At 34.9% G+C, this 26,642-nt stretch overlaps 4 protein-coding genes and 1 pseudogene across 5 annotated transcripts; 3 read left to right on the top strand and 2 right to left on the bottom strand.

Moving 5' to 3' along the window:
• Positions 1-90: 90 nt before the first annotated feature.
• LOC104750843 (uncharacterized) lies at positions 91-2,096 on the top strand. Its single transcript, XM_010472691.3, has 3 exons — positions 91-292; positions 398-1,188; positions 1,301-2,096. Exons 2-3 carry the CDS (start codon positions 529-531, stop codon positions 1,811-1,813), a joined length of 1,173 nt encoding a protein of 390 aa, XP_010470993.1. The 5' UTR covers positions 91-292; positions 398-528; the 3' UTR covers positions 1,814-2,096.
• Positions 2,097-3,665: 1,569 nt separating this feature from the next.
• On the top strand, positions 3,666-5,279 carry LOC104750842 (uncharacterized). The gene is made up of 2 exons (XM_010472690.3): positions 3,666-4,456; positions 4,741-5,279. The coding sequence occupies exons 1-2, from the start codon at positions 3,902-3,904 to the stop codon at positions 5,020-5,022; spliced, it is 837 nt and encodes a 278-aa protein (XP_010470992.1). The 5' UTR covers positions 3,666-3,901; the 3' UTR covers positions 5,023-5,279.
• Positions 5,280-6,781: 1,502 nt separating this feature from the next.
• Positions 6,782-8,210, bottom strand: LOC104750841 (thioredoxin H8). Its single transcript, XM_010472689.2, has 3 exons — positions 7,957-8,210; positions 7,269-7,391; positions 6,782-7,152 (listed from the first exon to the last, which is right to left on the bottom strand). Exons 1-3 carry the CDS (start codon positions 8,149-8,151, stop codon positions 7,015-7,017), a joined length of 456 nt encoding a protein of 151 aa, XP_010470991.2. The 5' UTR covers positions 8,152-8,210; the 3' UTR covers positions 6,782-7,014.
• A 2,293-nt stretch (positions 8,211-10,503) lies between these two features.
• LOC147925758 (zinc finger BED domain-containing protein RICESLEEPER 2-like) lies at positions 10,504-12,639 on the top strand (annotated as a pseudogene).
• A 5,866-nt stretch (positions 12,640-18,505) lies between these two features.
• LOC104750840 (protein NRT1/ PTR FAMILY 2.13) lies at positions 18,506-22,987 on the bottom strand. Of its 2 annotated transcripts, none has more exons than XM_010472688.3 (4): positions 22,468-22,987; positions 21,767-21,984; positions 19,672-20,237; positions 18,506-19,550 (listed from the first exon to the last, which is right to left on the bottom strand). In XM_010472688.3, exons 1-4 carry the CDS (start codon positions 22,655-22,657, stop codon positions 18,659-18,661), a joined length of 1,866 nt encoding a protein of 621 aa, XP_010470990.2. In that variant the 5' UTR covers positions 22,658-22,987; the 3' UTR covers positions 18,506-18,658. The 2 variants fall into 2 exon arrangements, with proteins under 2 accessions (XP_010470990.2, XP_019094089.2); XM_019238544.2 differs by having other exon boundaries at positions 21,653-21,984; positions 22,468-22,818.
• Between the last annotated feature and the right edge of the window lie 3,655 nt (positions 22,988-26,642).

Below are 26,642 nucleotides of genomic sequence, written 5' to 3'. Positions count from 1 at the left end.
ATTTTGTCATTATGTACATTACCATTTGGAGTTATTATTATTGAAAGCTTATTATAGCCTATATATATCACATATTTATTTTTCTTTCTTACCTAATCAAACACTAGTTTAAAAAAAAAAAGAGGTTGAATTTTTCTGTATATAAATATCATAAATTATAGTATCATAAAATAAAATAAAAAGTAACGAAGTACTCCATTGGGTGTGGAACATCTGGACCGAGTCACAGAGACTATTGATACACAGCCTGGAAATTAAATTGAAAAGAATAAGCCTTTATTACAATAATAATGTAATGAAAATGACATAACTAAGAAAACACATAATCTCCAAACAAATCTACGCGGAAAATTTAATTTTATGAATTGGTAATCATTTGTTTTTCTTTTGTTGACAGAACTTGGCAAACAAGTATATGTAAAATAGGGCGTATAAATAATGTTTACTCATTCATAGTCTCATCTCAAACGACCATTAAAAAAATCTCGGCGTGTCCTCAACGAAGAAGTGAAAAATAAAATAAAATAAATGGAGCTGTTCGCCAAAGGTACGGCCGTTAGATTACGGAGCAGTCACGAGAAATACATCTACGCCGTCGACGACGAAAAAACCGTCCGTCAAAGCTCCGACGGAACCTCAAGGCAATCTATATGGACGGTGGAGATGGTCCCTCGTAAACCCAAATTCATACGTCTCAAGAGCTGCTACGGCAAGTATCTAACGGCGAGCGAGTCGTCGTTTCTTCTCGGGATGACCGGCGCGAGAGTCATCCAAACGCCGCCGTTTCGTCAGGCGGAGCACGAGAGCGACTGGGAGCCGATACGAGACGAGTCAGCGGTTAAACTTATGTCGTGGAACGAAAAATATCTGCGCGGGAACGGAGGATCTCCGCCGTGGAAAAACTCCGTGACGTGCGATCGTGAGCCGCACATACCGGCGACCAAGAAATGGATCTTGTGGTCCGTTGAGCTCGTTGAGAACCCAGAGAAAGTTTCGTTTGCCGCTCGTTTCGTGTCCCCGGCTTCGAGTTTCAACTATTCGGTCTCTGATGACGGGTCACCACCGGTTCAGAAATTACCGACTTATGGATCTTCTGAAACTAGCGGGTCGGATCCTGGGTCGGTTACTTCTTCGAAACTTATGTTTACTCCGTCAATGTCGGGTAAATTGTCCCCAAAACCAACCGAGGTACGTACGCGTCAATTCTATATTCTCAACACAATAATTCATTTAATATCGTTTGATTATTACATTAACGTAACCAAAAATATTGACTTTGGTGTAATTTGTTTTGGTACAGAGGAAACATTCGAAAAAGTTAGTCGTAGAAAATGTAACAGCGATGGAAATATTTCGGGGTGCGAAGTCGGTACGATTACGAAGCAGTGCACATGAGAAATATTTGATGGCTGATGACGATGAAGAGAGTGTGGTGATGGGAAAAAACGGATCTTCTAAGGAGGCTCGATGGAGAGTTGAGTTGGTACCGGGATCCGAAAAGGCGATCCGGTTAAAGAGCTGCCACGGTGGATACTTGACGGCGTCGAATGAGAGGTTGATGTTGGGAGCGACGGGGCATAAAGTGGTGCAGTCGAGGAGGATACGAGCGGACGAGCCAGCGGGGGAGTGGGAGCCGGTTAAAGAAGGTTTAAAGGTGAAGCTAAGGAGTAGAAACGGCGGGAAATATCTAAGAGCCAATGGGGGAATGCCACCTTGGAGGAATACGGTTACTCATGATTCACCGCACTCGAGTGTTACGCAGAGTTCGGTGGTTTGGGATGTTGATGTGGTCGAGATTCATGGGACCGGTTGATTCATGACTTTTGAACTAGTCTCACAACTTTGTCAATGTGATTGCAACAAAGATTAATTTTCATATTTCTGATGATTGGTTGGATTTAATTGGAATGCGTGTGGGACATTTGTAAAAAAAAAAGGATTCAACAAACACAGAGTTGAATCACTTGATATAGAACAAAATCTTGTTCTAATTCCTACCAAAAAAAAAAAACTCTTGTTCTAATTAATTTTCGAAGTAATAATTTTCTTTTTTGGATGTAAAATTTATTCAATAAAAAAAAACCATGTTTACATTATATATGCATCTTTTGGTAGAAATTTCAAATGGGAAAGAACCTCTAATTAAAACAATTTTCAGAAAAATAATAATCAAATTGTCACTTTGAACTAGCTTTTGGAACCAAACCCGGAGGTCGTCTTTAAACTTGAGAGGTCTCATCCGTCGTAGAGAAGATAGTATATTTCGGAAGATAGTATATTTCGTAGAGTAATGGCCGAGAGCTTTCATGTTGATGATGCTCTGAGTTTTGAGCTTTCATGTACAAACTAATTTAACCAAGAAAAAAATTCACATCATATTGTCAAAATCCCTAGATAACCATAAACTAACTAATCTACATCGTTTAAACTGAACGTCTTTAAAATTGTTGTGATTAGTGCAATTATGACAATAAGGTTTATTTAGTTAGTTAATGCTTGGCTAATTTAGTTGTTGTATTAGGCACTTTTAGTTAGTGTTCGAATTTAGGCTGTATATCCAAATGACTTTTGCTTTTGTGTTTTTTAGTGGGTTGGATATATCCTTGAAATTATGACATAAGTATATAGAAAACTTTTAGTGAGTAAAAAAATTGGTAAACAATACTAAAATAGTTAAAAATAATAATCATAATTTAAATTTTTTTAATTAATACTGGTATTAAGAGTATCACTAGTTCTTACTACGTTTTCATTAGTAACTATTTAAGCAGTCAAACTCAATATATAACACCAAGTAACGCCATTCCAGTTATAAATTAGTTCGTGTAGTGTTGGAAAAAAAGTTCGTCCAAATTTTGGATCGCGCGCTAATTTTAGTTATGTTAATAAAAGTTGCATACGATGTTAATTCATAAGCAAACTATTCTAAAACATCCGTTCAGTTTCCCTTAAAAGTTTTTCTTAGTTAACCTTAATTGCGGTCGGCGGACCAGAATTAAGAACAGGTTTAAACTCTTAAATAAAGACCAAAAGAGATCAGTCTCAAGCAGGTTGTGTTTGAAAGTGGATTAGGCTCAAACGCAACTTGTCCGGCCCATGAGAACGACCCTATACGTAAGTAATTATGAGTAACGTATCACTGGGAAAAGTTGGTATTAGTTACGATATCTTTGTCATGGGGGCATGCATGGCTTAAGAGTTAAGCCTTAAGGAGAGTCCCGCACTCGTCACTCTCATCTCTTGTTGTTTCTTACGGGCAATACATTTTACATTTCTTCTTCATTTATGCACATATATTCTTCTGGATATATAGCAAAAAAATATATATATACTTTTTTATAACAAGCATCGTACGTTTCACTTTTACGACATTTACTTTTTAATTTCAGTTATATGATTTCATCGCTGGAAAATGTATCTATATACGTGTCACATATAGAGATAGAGTGATATGATCGCTTAATTGATACTCTTCTTGTCTCTAAGTTACAAGTTACAAGTTACAAGTTACAAGTTACAAAGGGAAATGTAAAAGGATGAACATAGAATTATTAATTATTAATTATTATAGAGATCTTATCTATATGGATGCTAACGTGGAAAAACAAAATTTGGTGAAACACGTCAATTAAGCATGACTTTACCATGGCTAGTGGCTCGTTTCATCACATGGCTATATATATGTATATCAAATAATACTTGAAGGAATTCAAAATACAATAATAAACGATTATAAAAGGTCCACGTCAAGGCACACCGCTTTGGACTTAGTCTCCTATAATAAATACACCACCAAACATCACATTTCACATTAATTTTGTTCTGTGGAGAAAAAAAACTTTTTAAGCTTCGACAAGAAGGAAATAGTAATAACATAGTCATCATCATCAGTCATCAGCAAATGGAGTTTTTCAATCAAGCTAAAGCCGTAAGGATGCGTAACGTCCATGATAAGTATCTCGCGGCGGACGAGGACGAGGAGACGGTGACTCAAGACAGGAATGGTTCCGACAAGAGAGCTAGATGGACCGTCGAGCCGGTTCGTGGTTCCTTTGAAGTGATTCGTTTGAAGAGTTGCTACGGTAATTACCTCACCGCTTCGAATGAGCGGTTCTTGCTCGGTGCCACTGGGCGTAAAGTGGTATTGTCGAAACCGAGTCGTCTCGACTCGTCTGTGGAGTGGGAGCCGGCCAGAGAAGGATCCAAAATGACGCTCAAGACGAGATACGGTAACTTGCTTCGAGCCAATGGTGGGCTTCCTCCGTGGCGTAACTCTGTCACTCATGACACTGCTCACGTATCGGACTCTTTCTTGTGGGATGTTGATGTCGTCGAGATTTTAGTGGGAACAGCGACTCCTACCCCAACTCCAGCTCCGGTGTCAACACCTCCACCGCATAGGAGACCATCGTATTCTCCAGTTTCTAGATCATCTTCAGAAAAATCCGAGGAAGAGGTTGGTATTACTTACTATTAGCGCTAGGCAAATCATTCATTCACACTGTTTCAATCCATTATTATGTGTGGCCATTACAAAAAATTTCGATATCAAATCTTGGAATATCCAAAAATATTTTGGGGTATAGCGAATTATAATTCGTTCAATTATTTTATTAGAATACTGTATTCATTTCATGTCCAAAGATTTTACCAAACTCCTATTTACGAAAATAGCCTTATATTTTTCTTTCAAGATTGATTGTCTTAACAATTTCTTGGTTTTGGTTTTGGTTTGACTAGTTGGCCGTGTCGCCGCCGAAATCTGAAGGAAGGATCATTTATTATCACATCGCGGACGAAGAAGGACATGTGGAGGACGAGTCGGCCGTTGGATACGCTTTGACTTTCAAAGGAAACAGCGTTGAGCAGTTGACGCAGGCGCTTCAAGAAGAGACTAGCATCGATGATTTTGTCGTGTGTACACGCAATCCTTTAAACGGCAAGCTGTTTCCAATTCGTTTGCAACTTCCGCCAAATAGCGGAAAAATGCATGTCGTTTTAGTACCTTCTAGTAGTTCTTAAACGGCAAGGCAAGCTGTGTGGTTTCCCTTTATTTCGAATGTATTATAGTAGTAGTGGTCGAAGTGAATTAGGCTTAAGAGTCAAGATTGAGAGTTTTGTCCTTGCTTCCATTAGGTAAGAGTGTTCTAGATAGATTATTATTGTGGAAGCTATAATCTTTCATTTGTTGTACATAAGTTTGTTTTTGTAAACGAAGCTATAAGTTTCGCCATTTTTTATGTGAACATACGCTATCAAGAATTGATTTATTATTAAAAGACTTTTGCTTAATTATTAAAGTGTAACCCAATCATTCCGCAAGTCTTCACCAACTCTTCCACTTTGATAAAATGTGTTACTAATGCTAAAGTTGGAAGAATTATAATGACATGTGTTACTAATATTTTTCTATTACTAACGTGTTATTGGTGAAGAGCTTTTCGTACTAAAAATAAAATTAGAAAAAAACAACAATCTCGATTTATGGCAGCAGTGACCAAGGAGAAACAATGGTTCTTCATTAACTAATTCATAGTGGTCAGGGCAAGAATACATAGTTCTTTCAGAGAGTTTATTATTGTATGGGTTTCGGTTTGGGATATCTCGATTATAAAAAAGTTATAATGGTCCATGCATGTATATAAATTAAAGATGATTGGGGGAGCGATCAAGAAAGAATAAACCAACACAAATCACTGATCATATATTTATATTACATAGCAAATCCAACATCCAACTCCTTTACATCACATCCAAGTTTTATTTTGTTGAATCATGGTTCAAACAATCCCCTATATATTAATAGAGAAGCATTCTCAAGAAAACGCTGATGTGTCGTCGCTAGAGAGTTCGAGACACTAATGAATTTATTGTTTTCATTTTTATGGATATTTATACATAATTGCTATTGAATGATTAAGGAATATTTCTTTTCAATTAATTAAAAAAATCAAACATTTTAATTTTAAAATATATATATTAATCATTTTTATAACATATTTAATTATTATATCATTATTAGATCTAAAACATTTTCAAAAACCTAAATTATTCACCTATTAAAAAAACTGATTAATATTCACATATTTAAATTTTCTAAAATAAAATTATCACAATAATCATTATTATAGGCAATGCAATTATTTAATATCATTGGTATAATATTTCACGGGTGAAACATATTTTTACAAAAAAAAAATTAAACGAAAAAATAATCTTGCATAGATTGAAGAAAGAGCGGATGATATATATATATATATATATAGTTGATATATCCCCTATATATTAATAGAGAAGCATTCTCAAGAAAATGCTGATGTGTCGTCGCTAGAGAGCTCGAGACACTAATGAATTTATTGCTCGCATTTTTATGGATATTTACACATAATTGCTATTGAATGATTAAGGAATATTCCTTTTCAATTAATTAAAAAAATCAAGCATTTTAATTTTAAAATATATATTAATCATTTTTATAACATATTTAATTATTATATCATTATTAGATCTAGAACATTTTCAAAAACCTAAATTATTCACCTATTAAAAAAACTGATTAATATTCACATATTTAAATTTTCTAAAATAAAATTATCACAATAATCATTATTATAGGCAATGCAATTATTTAATATTATTGGTATAATATTTTACGGGTGAAACATATTCTTACAAAAAGAAAATTAAACGAAATAAATAATCTTGCATAGATTGAAGAAAGAGCGGATGATATATATATATATATATATATATATATATATATTTAATTGATACATAGTAGTTTGATCTAAACATAATCTCACGGGTTATATATTTGGTTATTACACTAACAAATTTTAGATTTTCGATAATAACTTTATTTATAACACTCATATTATTTGTATAGATTTATCCTGCATATAGTGCGGGTTGTTACCTAGTTATTTATATATAGTAGTATACTATTTATTCTTGGCACAAGGTGATGAGGAGTTTTGTTTGGCGTGTACGTAATTAGAAAGCTTCATAGTTTCATCAGAAGGATTGAGTGTACTTGTGGAGCTTCCTCTCTATCTCATCAACCTTCACACCCACAACCCTGTCTACTTCTCGGCCTCTCTTCATGAATACAATCGCAGGCAAAGCGTTAAGGTTGTACTCCATCCACACGCTCTGTATCTCAACCAAACACTATTTTGTTATTCAAAGCAAACACGAAGTTTGTTGAAATCTTTTAGATTCAAACTTTGAGAAAGAAGATGAAGGAAAAGGGGTTGATTGATTAGTACCATTAACACATCGACATCAATCTTCACGAACTCAACATCAGTGTACTTAGCTGCCAACTCTTCAAGCTTTGGTTCAAGGGATTTACACGGTCCGCACCATTTGGCTGTGAACTCGATCACCAGCTATATATAAAAACATGAAAATTGAATGTTCACTATGATATTTTCAAATTAAACCTAAGAGAAAGGTTAGTTACGTTGCATTGTGTAGGACTTTCACGTTGGAAATAAGATGGGATCTAGAGTGATATATGTTACATATAGAACAACAAGTAATCTACTCTTTTCGATTGATTTGAGTTATTAAAAACCCTATAAAATTAACATATTATCATAGCCTCAATTTGATTCACGTATGATGACATAAGAAGGATATATTTCGACTTTATAATAAGCTTTGGTTTAGGTAAGTAAAAAAAAAACCATCAACTCGATCGTGAGTGCATGTTAGAAATCTCACATCCGATTATGTGACTTAGACTATAGTGAACATAGACCACCAAGCTATTTATTGAAATTTTTGTTTTAATTTAGAAATTCATATAACATAATATGCGCCATCTTGACCCATAAGCATGTCTCGAATTGGAATTAAAGAACGCCTATTCAACCAATCATATTAAACATTGTGAATCTTACGAAAATATTGCTATGGTTAGATAAGAAAGCGTATTAAATCATATATTACCAGCTTGTTGGTATCTTTGAGAGCGTTGAGCCGAGATTTCCACTGATTCTTGTTTTTTATCTCCACAATACCAGCTGGACTGTTGGCTTTGAAAGGATAAGTACTCTCAGGTTGAGGTGTCCATGATGGCTTCATGGAACGCAAGTGAGTTACCTGATGGAACTTCTGGTCTGGAGAAGAAACGTTAGCACCCATTATTGCCTGTTTCTAGAAGCAAAGTGTTTTTGAGTAGAGAATGAAGCTCTTAGTTTGATGGAGCATAAGGCGAGCGTAAGAGTGGGCTTTTATAACAACGTCAAATATTCTTGTTGGCTTTTGTTGTGGACCAAGTAGCCGTAAACCGTAACCAACTTTTACAACAACTCTAAGTGGTAACGAAAAAAAAAGATTCTACCAAGTAAGCTAAAAGGTTTCCAGCAAACCCACTTTAATAAACTGTCAACATATTGAGATAAAGTTGTCTGGATACTTACAACTTGTAATTAGAATGCTATGAAGACGTTTTAGTTTACCAGTTTTTGTTTCACTACAAGAAAACATGGAATTACCGACTACAAAAACAGTCATTAAACAGTCGCAAATACCTAGTAACGACTGTTTGGCGATTGAAAACCGTAGTCGTTAAATAGAGCGTCACTAAAATAATCAGTCGCTAAAGAGTCGGCAAATAGCTACGAATTGGCGACTGATAGTTTTGGTCGTTGTTCCCTCGCGAAAAAGTCGTTAAAATGGCGACTGAGTTGCAACGCTTTAGTGACTGATTTGGTTACTCATTTGCGACTGTTTTGGTTACTGATCTGTGTACGTTTTCGTGACTGTTTTACGACTGTTTAATTATCGATTTATCAGGTTTTTTTCTAGTAAATCCGGTCAAACTGAATTATTTGATTTTGTAATACCAAAACAGATTATGAAAAGGCATTCGGTTATTTCGGGTTATTCGGTTTCGGTTTATTCGAACCGAATTAGAACAAAATAATGATAATGGACCTTAAAAATTTACAACTACAACCCAATAAATCATGGGCCTATACAATACACAAGCCCAAATTAGATAACAAAAACAAGTCCATAAAAAATTAGGGTTCATGGACTCCACATCCGCCGGATCTGCATTGGTGATGATGGCATCCGATAGTAAGATCTCCCGGTGAAGAAATCTGCCCTGCAATCATTAATAGATCTACAATCATCAAAACAACATGTAATCCAGTAAATCTGAGAACATCTAAAACTGAAAAAAAAAATAGGAAAACAACAACAAACAAAAAATGAAAATCGAGTAGATCTGAGAACTTACCAACCATGGGTGGGTGTGGTGATGAGGAAACTAGTTACAGAGAATCCAGAGACAAGGCCAACAACGTTTCAATTCTCTCTTGAAAAACTAGCCCTGGGCAAAATACCCGGACCCGAAATCCGAACCTCGAATCCGATCCGAAAAACCCGAACCGAACCCGTATCCGAAAGAAGAAAAAAACCCGAATGGATTTAGGATTTTTGAAATTCGGATATCCAAACCCGATCGGGTATTACCCGAAATCCGATCAAAATCCGATCAAAACCCGATGAGCTGAGAGTTGTATTGCATAACCCCTATCCCTACGGTCTCTCACTATAACGGATAAATTTGTTTCGCTTTGTTGCTTTTACCTCTCACCGCCGGTTCGTTTTCCAGTTACAAGGTCTATAAACACTATTTATCAGGATTTAATCCCCATTCTTCAAGCTGGAAAACCTAAACTGCTACTCATCTCCTCCGTCTGAGACTTCACAGAGACATTCACAGGTGATTATTTTTTTTGTATCTTGTATCAAATTTTGTCTATGAGGTCTACTTTGTTTCAATTTCTATTGTATCTTGTATCAATTTATGTGGGTTTTTGGATTTGTTTGTTCGGTTGGTCGATTTGCAAATCATGTGTTCTGCAATGTTATGTGTTCTATCGCTATTATCAATCATGTGTTCTGCAAATCATCTTGTATCTATTAAAATCGGAGATATGTGTTCTGCACCCAGAATTTGTTTTGACTTTATTCATCATTTGTTTTGACTTCTTCGGAAGAAGTGAGACTTGTTATTGGGTTTTCTTTACGTTATGTAATGGTCTAGTGGTATCTAATTTGGTTTCTTTATCTAACTAAAAATAGATATGTGTTCTTCCCATTTCTGTTCTAATCACATGTTCTTCACTTGTTTGCTCAATGTTGTTCCTTCTTCCCATTTGAATCTGAACTGTGTTCTGCACCCATAATTGGTTTTAGTTTAGCTTCATGTCTTGTATTGTTTTAGTTTGATCATTTGATTGGGTTCTGTTTTAGTCTAGCTTCATGTTTCATGTGTGATCAATGGGTTTTGTTTTTGTATAAGATTACGATCCATGTCCATGTGGATCTTTGAATTAGTTTTGTGACATTGTGTGAGCATTTGTTTTGTGTGATCAATGATCGATGGTGACATTGTGTGAGCATTTGTTTTGTGTGATCAATGATCGATGGTGACATGGTGTTTTCTTTCACTAACTTTTTTTTTAATATAATTAGCAGATGGATTCATCATCTCCACATCAACATGATCGAGATAATGATGCAGATGGATTTGAGTTTGATGACCAAGGAGAAGGGTTTCAAACTCCAGAACCAAATCAATGGGGAAAAAGAAAACAGAATCATAAAGATGGAGATGAACAACCAAAAACTGTGAGGCAAATCACTCCAAGGTCAGGTGTATGGGTTCATTTCACAAGGCTACCAAATAACCGCAATATATGTACCTGCCACTATTGCAAGAGAGAATACAAGTGTCCATCAAAGTCAGGGACTAAAAATTTGTGGAATCATCTAGAAGTCTGTAAGGAGCACAAGGCGTGGCTAGAAGGAAAAGATCCAAAGTTGAGTCAACATGTCATTAATAAAGATGGAAATCTGCAAAATGCTAAAGTTCGAGAGAGTGTTTTCAGAGAAGCATCCAATGAGATGCTTGTGATAGGGGAGTTACCATTATCTTTCATTGAATCTATGGCTTGGAGACACTTTTGTAGCAAGGTATAGTGTTATTCTTTTTTTTTTCCTTTTTTTTCTGGATTTTATTGTAATGATACTAATATGTTTCTATATGTTCATGGATGCAGATGAATCTATATAAACCACACTCCAGAAGGACTGCCACAAGGGACATTGTTGAGATGTTTATTCAGAGAAAATCGACAATGATAAAGTGGTTCATTGCTAACAAACAAAGAGTCTCACTCACAACAGATATATGGGTTACCGATGTCACAGGTAATGTCATTTATCCTTCTTTTTACTCACAAATGGCTCGTTTTTGAGTTCACTTTCTCTTCTAATCGATTGCTAATCACAGGTGCAAGTTATATGGTCATAACAGCACATTACATTGATCAGTATTGGTGACTAAAGAAGCTTATAATAGGATTCAAGTATGTGACAGACCACAAAGGGAAGACAATTGCAGCTTCTCTTCTTGATTGTTTAGCTGATTGGAGTATAGAGAAGGTATTTTTTATTACAGTGGACAATGCAACGACAAATACAAATGCTTTGAGTAAGTTTGAGACTGATTTCTCTCACATTTCTGATGAGTCTTTAGTTATGAAAGGAGAGTTTATGCATGTGAGATGTGCTGGTCATATCATTAATTTGATAGTGAGAGACGGGTTGACTGAAGTTTCTGAGAATGTACTTGCAATCAGGAATGCTATCTCTTATTTTAGATCCCACTCAAACAGGCAAAACACATTTGATAAGAAGATAGATTCTGTTAGGATGACAAGGGGTAGTTTGCCTTTGGATGTTAAGACTAGGTGGAATTCGACTTATTTGATGTTGCAGAGGGAAATTAAGTACAAGGTAGCATTTGATAAGATGGAGACAGAAGACAAGCTATAAAATGATCATTTCTTGGAGATTGATAATGGAAAAAAGAGAGTTGGACCTCCTAGCTTCAAAGATTGGCGTGCAGTTGAAAGGTTAGACAAGTTTTTAGGGATTTTATACAACTCAACATTGATTGTCTCGACTTCTACTAGATTGAATTCTCATAAGTGTTATGGAGAGATTGTCAACATATCAACCAATCTTGACCTGCTGTATTCTAGTTATGATTCTGAGTTGAAGATAAAGGCTGAGGAAATGTATAAGAAGTTTGATAAGTATTGGGGTGGGATTAGTAATATCAATCTGATGTTGATAATAGCGACAATATTTGATCCTAGTAAGAAGCTGCATTTTGCTAAGATTTGTTTTGCCGAGTTGTATGGTGAAGAGACTCCAACATATAAAGAGATGTATGACAAGGTTTACAATCTTCTGGTTGATATGTTCAAGGAGTATAGTGATTGGTATGCTAAATCTCATCCTTCTCAGTCATCTCAGTCATCTCAGTCTCAGCCTTTTCAGTCATCTCAGCCAGATGTGAGTGAAGCAGATAGTGTTCCTCGTCTTTTCACAATTGATAAAAGGTGCAAAGCAGCGTTAAATGAGATTGGAGTTCAAGTAACAAAAGATGAGTTGACTACATACCTGCAAGAGGCTGTTGAGAATCCATATGTGATGATGGGGATTGAGTATGATGTTCTATCTTGGTGGAAAGTCAATTGTGGTAAGTACCCTATTCTATCACAAATGGCTCGTGATGTCTTTGCTATGGATGAGGACAAGTGAGAAATGATGTCGCGACGAAAGAGAAGAAAAAGATACATAAAAAGGTGGGATTTGGGGAGTTTCTTCTTCCTCCTCCTCTTTTCTTTACTCCGGCCATCAACAACAAAAGAGAAACAAGAACGGGATGAACATTTAGGGTTCTCGATTGAGAGCAATTAAGATCTAGGGTTTTCTCGGGGAAGAAGAGAAATGAGGGATTAAAGTTTTCCTAGGATGAAGATGAGATCGATTTGGGTTTGGGCCGTTTTCTTACAGACCAAATTTGGTTTAAGGCTCAAATTAAATAAATCAGTCGTTAAATAGTAGCTGCTTAGTCGCAACGATTGACGACTGAAAAACCGGTCGCCAAATTAGTCGCAAATTGGCGACTACAATGCGACATTATATATTAATTTCGAATTAACGTCTATTTAGCGACTGTTTTATTTGTGTAGCTATTGAGTAGCAAAACAATCGCAATTCAGTCGCTAAATTTAGTGACTGTATTTTAACTCACAAATTGCAGTCGGCAATTCTATATTTTTTTGTAGTGTCATTGATTTTCAAATATAATAGATCTGGCAATGTATAAATTTTTTTAAATTGGTATAATACTGGAGTTGTATTTGTTGTTTACCAAGTGCATCAAAAGCTTTTTTTTTTTTTTTTCAAAAGTGTGAGTTTTGTTTTTTACTCGTAAAAAAGGAGACAAAAAAAATGAAAAGTGGGAGCAGTAGTATTTGACTTATTTTACAGCCGTGAAAATGTGGAATCAAAATCTAGACAATATATATGATTCCCTGTTTGTAGCTTTTCATTTTATTTTAGTTTATATGAGTTTTGGATAACAGCTCCGTTTGATTTGTTTATACAAAAGTAAAAGTAAAACGAAATTCAATGTACGTGAAATGAATGTGGCAACGAGGCAAACACAAAATAACGGTAGATTCTTTTTGTTTCAAATCAAATTTGTTATGAATTTGTCTTTTGAGGACGTTAACATCAATAAGATTAATAAAATTAAAATAGTAGTACTGTCAAATAGTTGGGTTGTGATTTACAATTGGTATCGGAAAAGGATGAAATTAAACTACTATATGCCGGGAAAACGAGCTATTTCCTCCTGAGAATTATCATATCTAGTTAGATAGAGCCCAAACTTTGACCACAATGTAGATATCCCCGAGAACAAAGTTTGATTCTTATTTCTTCCTGAAACCAAAGTTCTATATTTATATCTCCCCGAATTAAAAGTTCGAAATCTAATTACCCACAATCCTTGGTTTCTACTGGTTTATTGCTTACTTAACCGTCAATTAAAAAACCTAAAACCAATTTGACCAACCTAAACCTTATATTTGACCCGACTTTTTCGTTTTGACCCGACCAAACTCTTGTCTTCCCCAAATTCCCATTAATAAGAAACCCTAAATATAACCATGGGAGCAAACGACTCTAATGGCACCGCAAATCGAAACAACTATGGAACTGAATTGGCTCTTCGTCTTCCTAAACTCCATCCCGGTGGGAACTAAGAATATCCGTCCTCCGTCGAGCCGATGCAATTAATATAAGAAGAGAATTGGAAGGCTAAGCTTGCGGCTGTGCAGTGATTTTGGGTAACGATGGATTAGATGACAACATGATTTAGGATTTGGGATTTGATCAGTGGGATGAAAGTGGAGGTGCATTGATTATGGCTGAAGAGGGAATTGGTGCTTTCATCAGAGCTGGAGAAATCATAACCGTCGGAGATGGTGGTGGAAAGGTGATTGATAATCGAGGTTTTCACTAGCTTTCAACAAAACCAATGGGGATGAAATCTTTGGTCGCTTTAAATATTGGATGAGAGGAGGAGAAGCAATGAATCAAATTGTGTGTGGTACGAAGTGATTAGCTCTCCCTCTGTTTTTCAAACTCGATCTTCTCTTCTTCATTAGATTATTGTAGCCTTTTGCGAAGGAAATTTTGTAACCTTTTGCAAATTAATAACTTTTTCTTTTGCTGAAAATTTTATTTTTGTAAAAGAGCAAACATGATTTGTTCTTATTTTTCTTGAGAAAGTCAATTATATTCAATACAGTTTTTAAAGCTTACGGTGGAGGCATCGTTGCTGTAAATTTCTTATGCCAAATCAATTTTAGGGTTCTTATGTTTGAAAATTGGGGATTTCTAGGTTTATTGACTAGCGGATCGGAATTGGGTAAAGAATCAGGTTTTTAATTGGTTTAACTTCGGGTATATTTGGTTTAGTCTTGGGTCTACAATCAAAACCGATGCAACTCAGATTTAGGGAGATATAAGTATAGAACTTTAGTTTCGGGGAGAAATAAGAATCAAAATTTGTTCTCGGGGATATCTACATTGTGGTCAAAGTTCGGGCTCTATCTAGCTACTACATATGATAGTTCTCGGAGGGAAATAGCTCGTTTTCCCACTATATGCCTCATAACGTGATTCAATTGTATTAGCCCTCGACATTCGGGTGACCCGATTGGGTTCGGGTCGGGTATTCGGATTTTCGGGTATTTCTGATTAAGGGGCCCTTGACCCATTCGGGTATTTCTGATATTCGGGTCGGATTTTGGATAAACACTCATCGGGTTCGGATCGGATCGGATATCCAATCTCAATCCGAAATTAAGTAAACCAAATTCAATTAACATTCAATAAACCGATCAATAACCATAAACATAAAGAGACCAATGTTCAAAATTCAAACCATAATCTCGTTCAAACAACCACATAACAAGATTGTTAAACAAACAAATCCATGTCTTAATAAACCAAGTACTAAACGAGAGAGACAACAAAGTAAACCAAAATTAAAAAACCAAGTGATATACAAAACCAAGTGATAGTAAGCTTCAAGTAGTCGAGACCTTAATCTTCCATGCAGAACTCTGAAAATCAAAGAATTGGATGTAGCCCTGGGCATTCGGGTGACCAGATCGGGTTTAGGTCGGGTATTTTGGATTTTTGGGTATTTTGGATTAAGGGGTCCTAGACCCATTTGGGTATTTATAATATTCGGGTCGGATTTTGGATAAACACCCATCGGGTTCGGATCGGATCGGGTATCCAATCTCAATCCGAAATTAAGTAAACCAAACTCAATTAACATTCAATAAACCGATCAATAACCATAAACATAAAGAGACCAATGTTCAAAATTCAAACCATAATCTCGTTCAAACAACCACATAACAAGATTGTTAAACAAACAAATCCATGTCTTAATAAACCAAGTACTAAAGGAGAGAGACAACAAAGTAAACCAAAATTAAAAAACCAAGTGATATACAAAACCAAGTGATTGTAAGCTTCAAGTAGTCGAGACCTTAATCTTCAATGCAGAACTCTGAAAATCAAAGAATTGGATGAGCTAACATAAACTATAAGAGAGGCAAAAACAGAAAAATAACAAGATCTAGTGATATACAAACCTTTTTCAAGTCGATCTTCATATTCTACTTCTGCCAGAATTTGAGCATTGGTAAGAACTCTTGATTCAATTGCAATGTCTTGTTTCATCCACTGCTCAGTACACATCAAAACCTCAACCATATAGAGAGTTAGGCAACTTCTACATGGTTCTATTATCCTACCACTTGTGCTAAAAACACTTTCAGATGCTACAGATGACACTTGCATAGCAAAGACTTCACGAGCCATTTGTGATAGAATAGGGTACTTACCACAATTGACTTTTCACCAAGATAGAACATCATACTCAATCCCCATCATCACATCTGGATTCTCAACAGCCTCTTGCAGGTATGTAGTCAACTCATCTTTTGTTACTTGAACTCCAATCTCATTTAACACTGCTTTGTACCTTTTATCAATTGTGAAAAGACGAGGAACACTATCTGCTTCACTCACATCTGGCTGAGATGACTGAAAAGGCTGAGACTGAGATGACTGAGATGACTGAGAAGGCTGAGAAGGATGAGATTTAGCATACCGATCACTATACTCCTTGAACATATCAACCAGAAGATTGTAAACCTGGTCATACATCTCTTTATATGTTGGAGTCTCTTCACCATACAACTTGGCAAAACAAATCTTAGCAAAATGCAGCTTCTTACTAGGATCAAATATTGTCCCTATTATCAACATCAAATCATTAGCCACGCCTTGTGCTCCTTATAGACTTCAAGATGATTCCACAAATTTTTAGTCCCTGACTTTGATGGACACTTGTATTCTCTCTTGCAATAGTGGCAGGTACATATATTGCGGTTATTTGGTAGGCTTGTAAAATGAACTCATACACCTGACCTTGGAGTGATTTGCCTCACAGTTTTTGGTTATTCATCTCCATCTTTATGATTCTGTTTTCTTTTTCCCCATTGATTTGCTTCTGGAGTTTGAAACCCTTCTCCTTGGTCATCAAACTCAAATCCATCTGCATCATTATCTCGATCATGTTGATGTGGAGATGATGAATCCATCTGCTAATTATATTAAAAAAAATAAAAGTTAGTGAAAGAAAACACCATGTCACCATCGATCATTGATCACACAAAACAAATGCTCACACAATGTCACAAAACTAATTCAAAGATCCACATGGACATGGATCATAATCTTATACAAAAACAAAATCCATTGATCACACATGAAACATGAAGCTAGACTAAAACAGAACCCAATCAAATGATCAAACTAAAACAATACAAGACATGAAGCTAAACTAAAACCAATTCTGTGTGCAGAACACAGTTCGGATTCAAATGGGAAGAATGAACAACATTGAGCAAACAAGTGAAGAACATGTGATTAGAACAGAAATGGGAAGAACACATATCTATTTTTAGTTAGATAAAGAAACCAAATTAGATATCACTAGACCATTACATAACGTAAAGAAAACCCAATAACAAGTCTCACTTCTTCCGAAGAAGTCAAAACAAATGATGAATAAAGTCAAAACAAATTCTGGGTGCAGAACACATATCTCCGTTTTTAATAATTGATACAAGATGATTTGCAGAACACATGATTGATAATAGCGATAGAACACATAACATTGCAGAACACATGATTTGCAAATCGATCAACCGAACAAACAAATCCAAAAACCCACATAAATTGATACAAGATACAATAGAAATTGAAACAGAGTAGAACTCATAGACAAAATTTGATACAAGATACAACAAAAATAATCACCTGTGAATGTCTCCGTGAAGTCTCAGACGGAGGAGATGAGTAGCAGTTTAGGTTTTCCAGCTTGAAGAATGGGGATTAAATCATGAGAAATAGTGTTTATAGACCTTGTAACTGGAAAACGAACCGGCGGTGAGAGGTAAAAGCAACAAAGCGAAACAAATTTATTCGTTATAGTGAGAGATCGTAGGGATAGGGGTTATGCAAAACAACTCTCAGCTCATCGGGTTTTGATCGGATTTCGGGTACTACCCGATTGGGTTCGGGTATCCGAATTTCAAAAATCCTAAATCTATTCGGGTTTTTTCTTCTTTCCAATACGGATTCGGTACGGATTTTTCGGATCGGATTCGAGGTTCGGGTTTCGTGTGCAGATATTTTCTCCAGGGCTAGATTGTATTTTATAAACGTCAAAATACCATGTGCTTTTTCTTTACATTTTTGAGAGAAAATAAAATAAAACACAACTCTTCTAAAACTTAATTACAACTTATAACTACCACGAACTACTTTTTATAGTAACGTTTTGTACGGATTTTAAAACTTGCTTACTTTTTAGGAAGGCACCTTGTATGTGATCATCTAGAAAGGTGCAAAAATTTTCATTGGTTTATCGTTAGATATGTGTCAAATCATGAAGCTGATGAAGTTCTACTATTAAACGAAGAGGAAAAAAGACTTACCATGAGTTAAGAAGAATCAAACGAACTGACCAAAAACCATTTTTAGAAGCATGATGAGCGTAATTTACACATATATATATATATATATATATATATTATACTAACATGCATGTAGAATTTTATTATATCTATATAATCTAGTTGAAACTTTGTCATAGTAATCTTGCAAACAACATCGATCATTTCATCGGTTTTGTCGAAGTCATCTCAAGATCATCGGAACGCTTGTCCTCCTCAAAATCTCCAATCTGTAAAGGGACCTTGTACCGGTATCCACGAGCACAATACCAGAAATAAACCAGATTAAACACACCCAAAACCGCAATCAGGTAATAGAAGTAATCCAATTTCCCCGCGTTGAGATTCTTGTTAAGCCAATCCGGACGATCATGCCCTCCAGAGAATTTATGAACGAAAGTCACCAGAAAACTACTAAGGTAGTTCGAACCAGCGAAGGATAAAGAGAAGAGAGAGTTAGCAATACTTCTCATGTGCTCCGGAAACTGACTGTTGAAGAACTCTATTTGTCCGATGATATTAAAAGCTTCGCATAGACCCATCAGAATAAGTTGCGGAGAGAGCCAAAACACTGACATTGGAGTCATACCTGTTGGATCTCCAGCACTAATGGAGCGTCTGCGTCTCATACGCTCCACTATGCCCGCAACGATCATAGAAAATATAGCGAAAACGATCCCTGTCCCTATACGTTGGAGGAGTGTGATTCCTGATTTATGGCCGGTGATTCGCCTCATGAACGGGACGAAAACGCGGTCGTAAAAGGGAAGAAAGACGCCTATTGTGAGTAGAGAGATGACAGAGAGTGAACCAGCCGGAATCTCGAAATTAGGACCTAAGTGTCGATCCATTTTCAAAGCTTGAGAGACAGTGAAAGTGCCTTGTGTTGTCATGGCCGCAAGTGAGATTATTCCAGCCGACCAAACAGGAACGATTCGGATCAAACATTTCACTTCTTCCACTTCTTGGACGCTGCATAACCGCCACTTGTCTGCCGGAGCTCCCTCTGGTGTTAGGTCACCTTCTGTTATCACCGCCGCTTTGTCAAGAAACCTAATTGTAAAACAAATCATGTAATCAGTGTCGTTTCAAAATTATCTGTATAGCATGTTCAATAAAAATGACGACTCTTGAATTTAATAAGTGAAAAATATATATACATACTATAAAGTACCTGAATTGGTTACTGCGGTGTAACTTGGATAACACGCTAGATTTGATGGTTGGGTTGTAATAAGTCACAGTGCCGTCATCTTCTGCCGGAACTTTCAGCTTTCGCTTCTTACGAGCTGCCACGACAACTTGAGCAATCCCAGAGAATATACTCCCTTCAGGTTTAACGTAGATATAACGATTCATTCCGGCAAAAAACATAATCACGGCAAGAGCCATGAGTCCGGTAGGGATACTAAAGCCGATAATCCAACTGACTTGGTCCTGGATATACACAACCACGGTCTGTGTAATGAGCAGTACTATTGTAAAAGTCATGTAATACCAGTTGAAGAAACTCGCCACTCCTTTAACCCCTTCCTCAGTTCGTTGGTCAAACTGATCAACCCCAAAAGGGATGCTACAAGGTCGTATCCCTCCACTCCCTATAGAGAGGAAACAGAGTCCCAATAGCAAAACTCCGAACTGGAGCTTGTTCGGACCGGCGCAACTGAGTGGGTCCTTGCTGTTGCATGATGCTGGATGGAGTTGAGGAAGCGATGCTGTGAGTGTGATTGTTATCAGTCCCTGCATATTGTCAACGATATTATTATTAGTCATCATTCATTTTGAAACCGATTCTTCATGAGTAGTGTGATTCTAATAACTTGAAAATGAATTTGATGTACTTGTTATAGTTAAAACTGAAAAAGGCGAACATTATTAATTTTGTGGGACAGATTGAAGTTGTGAGATCAAATACAAAGAAGAAGTATAATATTATAATAAAGTTTCAAATAGTCTTAATTAGGTTTGACTTCATATGATTAATTAGCTTTCAATAGCTGAACTGACAAACGACGTAGTACCTAATATCATTTATTTCTGTTGTAACCTTATATAGTTTTAGTAATATAAGAAGTTAGTAGTAACTTGTAACAGTTTATGTTCCTTATTAACTTTTAAATAATTACAAAAAGGACAAAAAAGTGTAAGAGAAATCAACAAGTTGGATGCAATCATGATTCTAATATAGTGAATGAAAAGGACATTAGAAAAGTAACTATCACTATATACCTAACGTCACTGTGAGATTGACAAAATCTAAACCCCTTTAAGCTAGCTATATCGTCAAGGAACTCAATTATTGGACAATTTCACAGTCTATAATCTATATCGACCACTTGCGTATGTTTTCCTTTTCTACGCACATCTCTTTATCTCTAAGACATAACGCACGTTCTAAACGAAACTCCTTTATTGGGAAAAGTTTCATCAATCAACAAGAGTTGTCTTTGTGAGATGTATATGGTTCTCTTATAATTTTTTTGAATGATATATTACGTGAGCTCAAGTTAAATTACCGACAACGATAAGTGTACTAACAAATTATTATTTTCTTTTTCTTATGATTCACATTATAGACCGACCTTATCGTCCTCGATAGCGTGGTCCCTCACTCCCTCTACAAGTTCATGCGTTTTCTTACGATACAAAAGTAATTTGATATATTTGACAAAAAAATAAATATATAGTAATGTAATAGGTAGAAAATACTATATAAATTGTTAATATAGTTTGTCTTTACGTAGGTCCTTATCATGTCAACGTGCGCGATGAAATAATTTGCCAAGTATCATGTATCTTCGCCACACACACACAACAACACATAAATTGAGTGATAAGCATCTCCAGCGGTACTATTTTGTTGGGTATCTAAAAAAAATGAATAACTTGAGAAAGAATTAGATGCGGGTTCTCCTTAATTTGAGAACTTTTCCGAAACGTATATACCACTTGGCATTATGTAACTGGTTAAATTATTATTCTTAATTTAAATTTAAATAAATAATTGAGTTATTATAATATAAATATATATTAATAGATTATGATCCTCATACTTAACGCTGGAGATGTTCTAATATGATAAGTTTCTAATTAGAGTTGTTATATTTTTTTTGGTTGGCCGCAAGTATTCGAACAGTATACGCTAAAGTACTGACCCATGCTGGCACCACTAGGCCACGAATAGTTGCAGATTTGATGTACGTAAGTGTGCATCTGTAGACACACATTGGATTAAAGTTCAATCAATTAAAGGGATAAATTATACGTACGAGTAGAGTGGCGAACGAGGCGAAAGCAATGGTCTTGAAGCGGCCGACGTAAGTGTCTGAGATGAACGCTCCGACGAGAGGAGTGAGATTAGTGAAACCAGACCAAATAGTAATGACATTTGAAGCGTCGACTTGTTCTAGGTGGAACACTTTGGTTAGATAAACCATAAAGTTTGCCAACAACCCTATCGTCCCCAGTCTCTCCAGCGTTTCATTACCTGTTTCGACACATTTTATTAGAACTCCTTATTGAATGATGTTTTTACTTAATACAGCAATTATTAGAACAACAATAGTTTTAGTCATCCTTTGTTATAAGATTAATCAGAGGAAACCAATAATATTTTTAAGATTAAAAATGTAAAACAAAAATTTAGTTAAATATAACTTTTTTTATTTTAAATGCAAATTTCTCCCGTTTCCGTTATAAAAGTAGTCAGATGGACGAGTGTCAAACAAATTGGACGACGGTTACAAGAATAAAATACGATCTAAATTAATGCTTCGTAAAAGAACCAATTTTTTTTTTTTTTTTTTTATAGAATCTCTTCCTGATCGGGTTGAAAAGACCAACCAAAACGAGAATCATGAAACGGCCAATTATATCAATATACTCACTAGGTTTTAGAACTATATGGAAATTGAGGAAAGGTCAAGGAGTTGGTAAACTAAAACATAAATTATGTTTATGAATAAAATACCTAAAATGAACGATATGGCTCTCCATCCTCCAGGCTTTTTCTCAACCTTCTGGCCATCCAAAACAGTTCCCGGCGAACTTTTCTGATTGGACGGATCAACGACATCCAACTCCAACGGTGACGATTTGGAGAAACTACCGGACGGTTGTGGCAAAGAAGAACCGTCTTCTTTTCTATCCTCCAAAACCATCTCTAAGATGTTACTACACTTGGAATATATATACTCACTTCGATTTTGGGGTGGATTTAATGTTGTGAAATCAATCAATGTAACCACATGAAATGATTGATAAATGCAGTGGGCACAACATACACACAAACTTTCTCTCTGTTAGAAGTTCTTTTGGGTGTAGTGAATAATTTGTGGGAGTAAGTATATATAAGCAAGTAAGTAGATATTATATGGTGGGTGTGGGTGAATTGGAATGACGTTCGCCACTAGTAAGTTAGAAGCGAAAAAAAATAAGACAAATTTAGTAAAGGAAAAATATTTTAATACATAAATTTTTGAATTTAGGCCAAACTAGTAATAAACTTTGTAGGAGATTATTTAATACATCGAGTTTTGTTGACTATTCATTTAAAACATCAAATATTATTGATCAAGCCACAATACACATGTCGTTAAATGAGATAACTGAGCACCTAACGATCTTGACTCTTCCATTTAAAGGCATGTTATTTGTGGTTTCATCAACGATATTCGGTGTTTTAAACGGCTAGTCAATAGAACTTGACGTATTACATGGTCTCACACAAAGTTCATGATTTTCGTGGCCTAAATTTAAAAGTTGATGTATTTAATTGCATTATATCTAACTTGAATAGTTTAATTACTTATTAAACAAATAATAATGACTAATTACAGAATTAGTTAGTCAAATATCCAAAATCAAAGTCATCCTATACTCTTCAAAAACTTGAATAAAAAATATAGCAAATATCATGTTTTAAAGATAAATACACATAAAATTCACATCAACACATGGTTGAATTGTGAAATATGTCAATGAAAATGTAATTATGGAATTTGATCATATGTATATTATTTTTGTTTGTTAATAGACAAATAAAATTTACCACAGTGGTTTCCATAGTATTTTACAAAAGTAAATATAATTTTTAATCATCTTTTATTTTCAGAAAACATAAGAAAGCAATACATCATCAAATTTTACAAATCACCAAAGAAGATATAGGAATGTATATTAATTACATATATAGAAGATTATATATTTTTTTGGAAAATAATATCCACGTCACGTCATGAATTATATTCATGAAAATTTCTCAAGTTTAAAAAATCTCCAACTCAATTGATGTAAACAAATACAATATATTTTTTCAACTCTAACCAAACATATTATTGCAAAGGATATTTTCTGCACATGTTCAAATGATATTAAACTGTATAATAGTCAAATTAAGCTTGATTTTATAGTATAGAGAGATAAAGCAAAGAGTGTTGAGTAATGTGAACCAAAATAAATAAATCAAAATGCAAATTTTTTTTTTACTTACGCATAATTTGATTAAAGTCTTTTAGTCTTCATATTGAGCACCAAAAATTATTAAATTCTCTAATTTTGGTTAAATACATGAACTTTCAAATTTAGACCAAAAAATCATAAACTTCGTGAGAGGCCATTTAATACGTCAAATTCTGTTGACTATCAGTTTAAAATATCAAATATTAGTGATGAAGCCAAAAACAACATACCATTAAACGGTAAAGTAACAACTGTTAGTTGTTAAATTATCTTATTTAACAATATGTGTATTTTGATTTGGTCAACGATATTTGATGTTTTAAATGATTAGTTCACAGAACTTGATGTATTAAATGGTCTTTTCCAAAGTTCATCGTTTTTTTGGCCAAAATTTGAATGATCATGTATCAAATGACATTTTTCTAAATTTAGTAATATGTTTTTTTTTTTCTGTGACACCATGTTTTTTTTCCTTAGGCTGTCCGTAATTTTATTGTTTTGCTCCACCTTCCACGTATCGTCAACCTTTCCATGTCTCATACAATTTTTTGAAATATATATATATATATATATATATATATATATATTTTTTTTTTTTTGAAAAAGAATGTCTCATACATTTGTTACGGTAAAATACGATGTAAATTAATGAACCATCGGTTAGAGTACATTTGCATCGTAAGGGTTGTCATTTGTTAGGCTCTTGATAATCATCGGTTCGATGATATTACTCCTCATGCGGATTTATGTGTGTTGTCGATCATATATATGGAGTATGGTGGATGATGGGTGTGAATAAGACAATCTTATTTTTACCTAAACATTATACAATATCTCATAATAATATTATTAAAGCATATTTTAATTTCTTTTATTTTTCTTAAACGAAGCGAGATTTGGATCTCTATTTTCTGTTAGTTATTCAGTTGACATAGTCCTATCCAAACTTTTGGAACCTTTGAAATATTTTAAATTGTTTTTCATTTTATACGATTTTGGACTTGTAGTAATAGTTTTTTTCAAAGTTTCATTTTAATTATTAATTAATTTGTAATCAGTAATAAGAGGAAGATCTGCTTTGGACAATTAACCTAAGTCACAAAACTTGGAAGTTCCAATTTGTCAAATTATCGGTCGCTCACTGAGAGCAGATTATATATAGCGAGCCAAGTCAAAACCAGGATTTTTGAAGTATCGTGTTTAAATCAGGTTCTATTCTACACACGGGCCACGGGGCCAATAGTGCGGATTTGAACTAATGGAAAGAGAAGATAAGATAATGTCCAAAGGAATCTATCATGCACTGTAGTCACAAAGGGTAGAAGCACTAGCTAGCTCTTTTCACCCAGGAATTGGAGAGCCTCAACGTTCTCCGACGGACAAAACCCGTTGGAGGTATTTAGACTCCGAGCAAAATTGTTGAAATTCAAATACTAAATCGAAATTTCATTCTTTCTTGTAGTAAAAAAACATTGATAAACCACAAAACATTCTTATTATATAAAAAAAAAATCACTTACAATAATTTTCTATATATTAAAAAAGTACTTGAAACACAGTTTTCCTAGCACACATATGTTTACTGTTAAAATTTTAAGTAATATATATGCCAACAAAAGTGAAAAGATTTCACAAGAAATCAAATGAAAATAAATAAAAGCATTATTGTTTGTTGAGGTAAGCTTTTATCGATAGATATTCAAAGACTGGATGTTATGTTAGAAGGAAAGATTAAACTTGTAAAACTCAAATTGAAACACAAATAGAAAATCGGTGAGTCAAGACAGAAACAGATAGAGAAATACGAAATGATGAGGTAACCTTCTATCGCCTTTTAGGCAAAACGCAAGTGCCTAACACTGTCGCATGCGCGAACCATAAGATATCTTCGCTAACCCGCCTTGTCTTTTCTTCTTTATTAGTTCTATTTTGTTTGGACCTTGAAGTGGGATCCGCACCATATCACCGTTCGATTATGTGCTCAGATCTTTAGCACCGTTAATTCGATCATCTTATCAACATATGCGCGTCTTCACTCTTCACCATTCTCTATGGTCAAATGAAATGAACCTTGGACTGACGCCTAAGGTTTGGACCGCTTTTAATATAACCTGTCTCAATATGCTGAGCTGTTTGTAGTGCGGGTCACTATCAAATATGTGCATTTTTAATGGTCACGGTCGAATAACGAAAAATGTATATGGTGTTTGATAGATAACTCCATCTCTTAGAAAGGTCACAATTCTCTATATTGTATTAGGGAGGGTCATATCTACCGACTTCATATGGTTAGATTTAAAGAGATTTTTTTTTTGATATCTTCTTACAAAGTATACCATAATTACTAACTAAAGCAAAAGCATGTTAAATGTGGGAATACATTTTTGACCCTGTTGAAAGACACAACTATTAATAATTTCTTATATTACTATCTCGAGTATGTTATCTGAAAACACTTGTACTTTCAAAATATAAAATTATAGTATCAAGTTTGTAGTGAATTCATTTAGGCCTAAGACAAATTATAAAACTAAAGATTACGCTAACCTTAAAACGATTAGAAGAAAAATAGAAAGTTGAAGATTCTATGAAAGGGAGAATTTTCTGTAACTTTCAGAATGGAGAGCTACGTACAAGCCTAAGAATTTGAGAAGTAAAAGGTAAGAGTAATCATCAATGACTATG

The sequence above is a fragment of the Camelina sativa genome, chromosome 16, assembly GCF_030686135.1.
Source record: "Camelina sativa cultivar CO46 ecotype springtype chromosome 16, ASM3068613v1".
Lineage (NCBI taxonomy): Eukaryota > Viridiplantae > Streptophyta > Magnoliopsida > Brassicales > Brassicaceae > Camelina > Camelina sativa.
The sequence above is the reverse complement of the archived record's forward strand: the minus strand, read 5'-3'. Positions and strand labels throughout refer to the sequence as shown.

What these genes read in the sequence shown, in the direction of transcription:
- LOC104750843 (XM_010472691.3), top strand. Translation starts at nt 529, where the DNA reads ATGGAGCTGTTCGCCAAAGGTACGGCCGTTAGATTACGGAGCAGTCAC. An exon ending in TGTCCCCAAAACCAACCGAG is followed by an intron (nt 1,189 to 1,300) that starts GTACGTACGCGT and finishes GTTTTGGTACAG; the next exon opens with AGGAAACATTCGAAAAAGTT.
- LOC104750842 (XM_010472690.3), top strand. Translation starts at nt 3,902, where the DNA reads ATGGAGTTTTTCAATCAAGCTAAAGCCGTAAGGATGCGTAACGTCCAT. An exon ending in CAGAAAAATCCGAGGAAGAG is followed by an intron (nt 4,457 to 4,740) that starts GTTGGTATTACT and finishes TGGTTTGACTAG; the next exon opens with TTGGCCGTGTCGCCGCCGAA.
- LOC104750841 (XM_010472689.2), bottom strand. Translation starts at nt 8,151, where the DNA reads ATGGGTGCTAACGTTTCTTCTCCAGACCAGAAGTTCCATCAGGTAACT. An exon ending in TCAAAGATACCAACAAGCTG is followed by an intron (nt 7,392 to 7,956) that starts GTAATATATGAT and finishes TTTTATATATAG; the next exon opens with CTGGTGATCGAGTTCACAGC. An exon ending in TTGATGTCGATGTGTTAATG is followed by an intron (nt 7,153 to 7,268) that starts GTACTAATCAAT and finishes GTTGAGATACAG; the next exon opens with AGCGTGTGGATGGAGTACAA.
- LOC104750840 (XM_010472688.3), bottom strand. Translation starts at nt 22,657, where the DNA reads ATGGTTTTGGAGGATAGAAAAGAAGACGGTTCTTCTTTGCCACAACCG. An exon ending in AGCCATATCGTTCATTTTAG is followed by an intron (nt 21,985 to 22,467) that starts GTATTTTATTCA and finishes GTGTCGAAACAG; the next exon opens with GTAATGAAACGCTGGAGAGA. An exon ending in CACCGCAGTAACCAATTCAG is followed by an intron (nt 19,551 to 19,671) that starts GTACTTTATAGT and finishes TTTTACAATTAG; the next exon opens with GTTTCTTGACAAAGCGGCGG.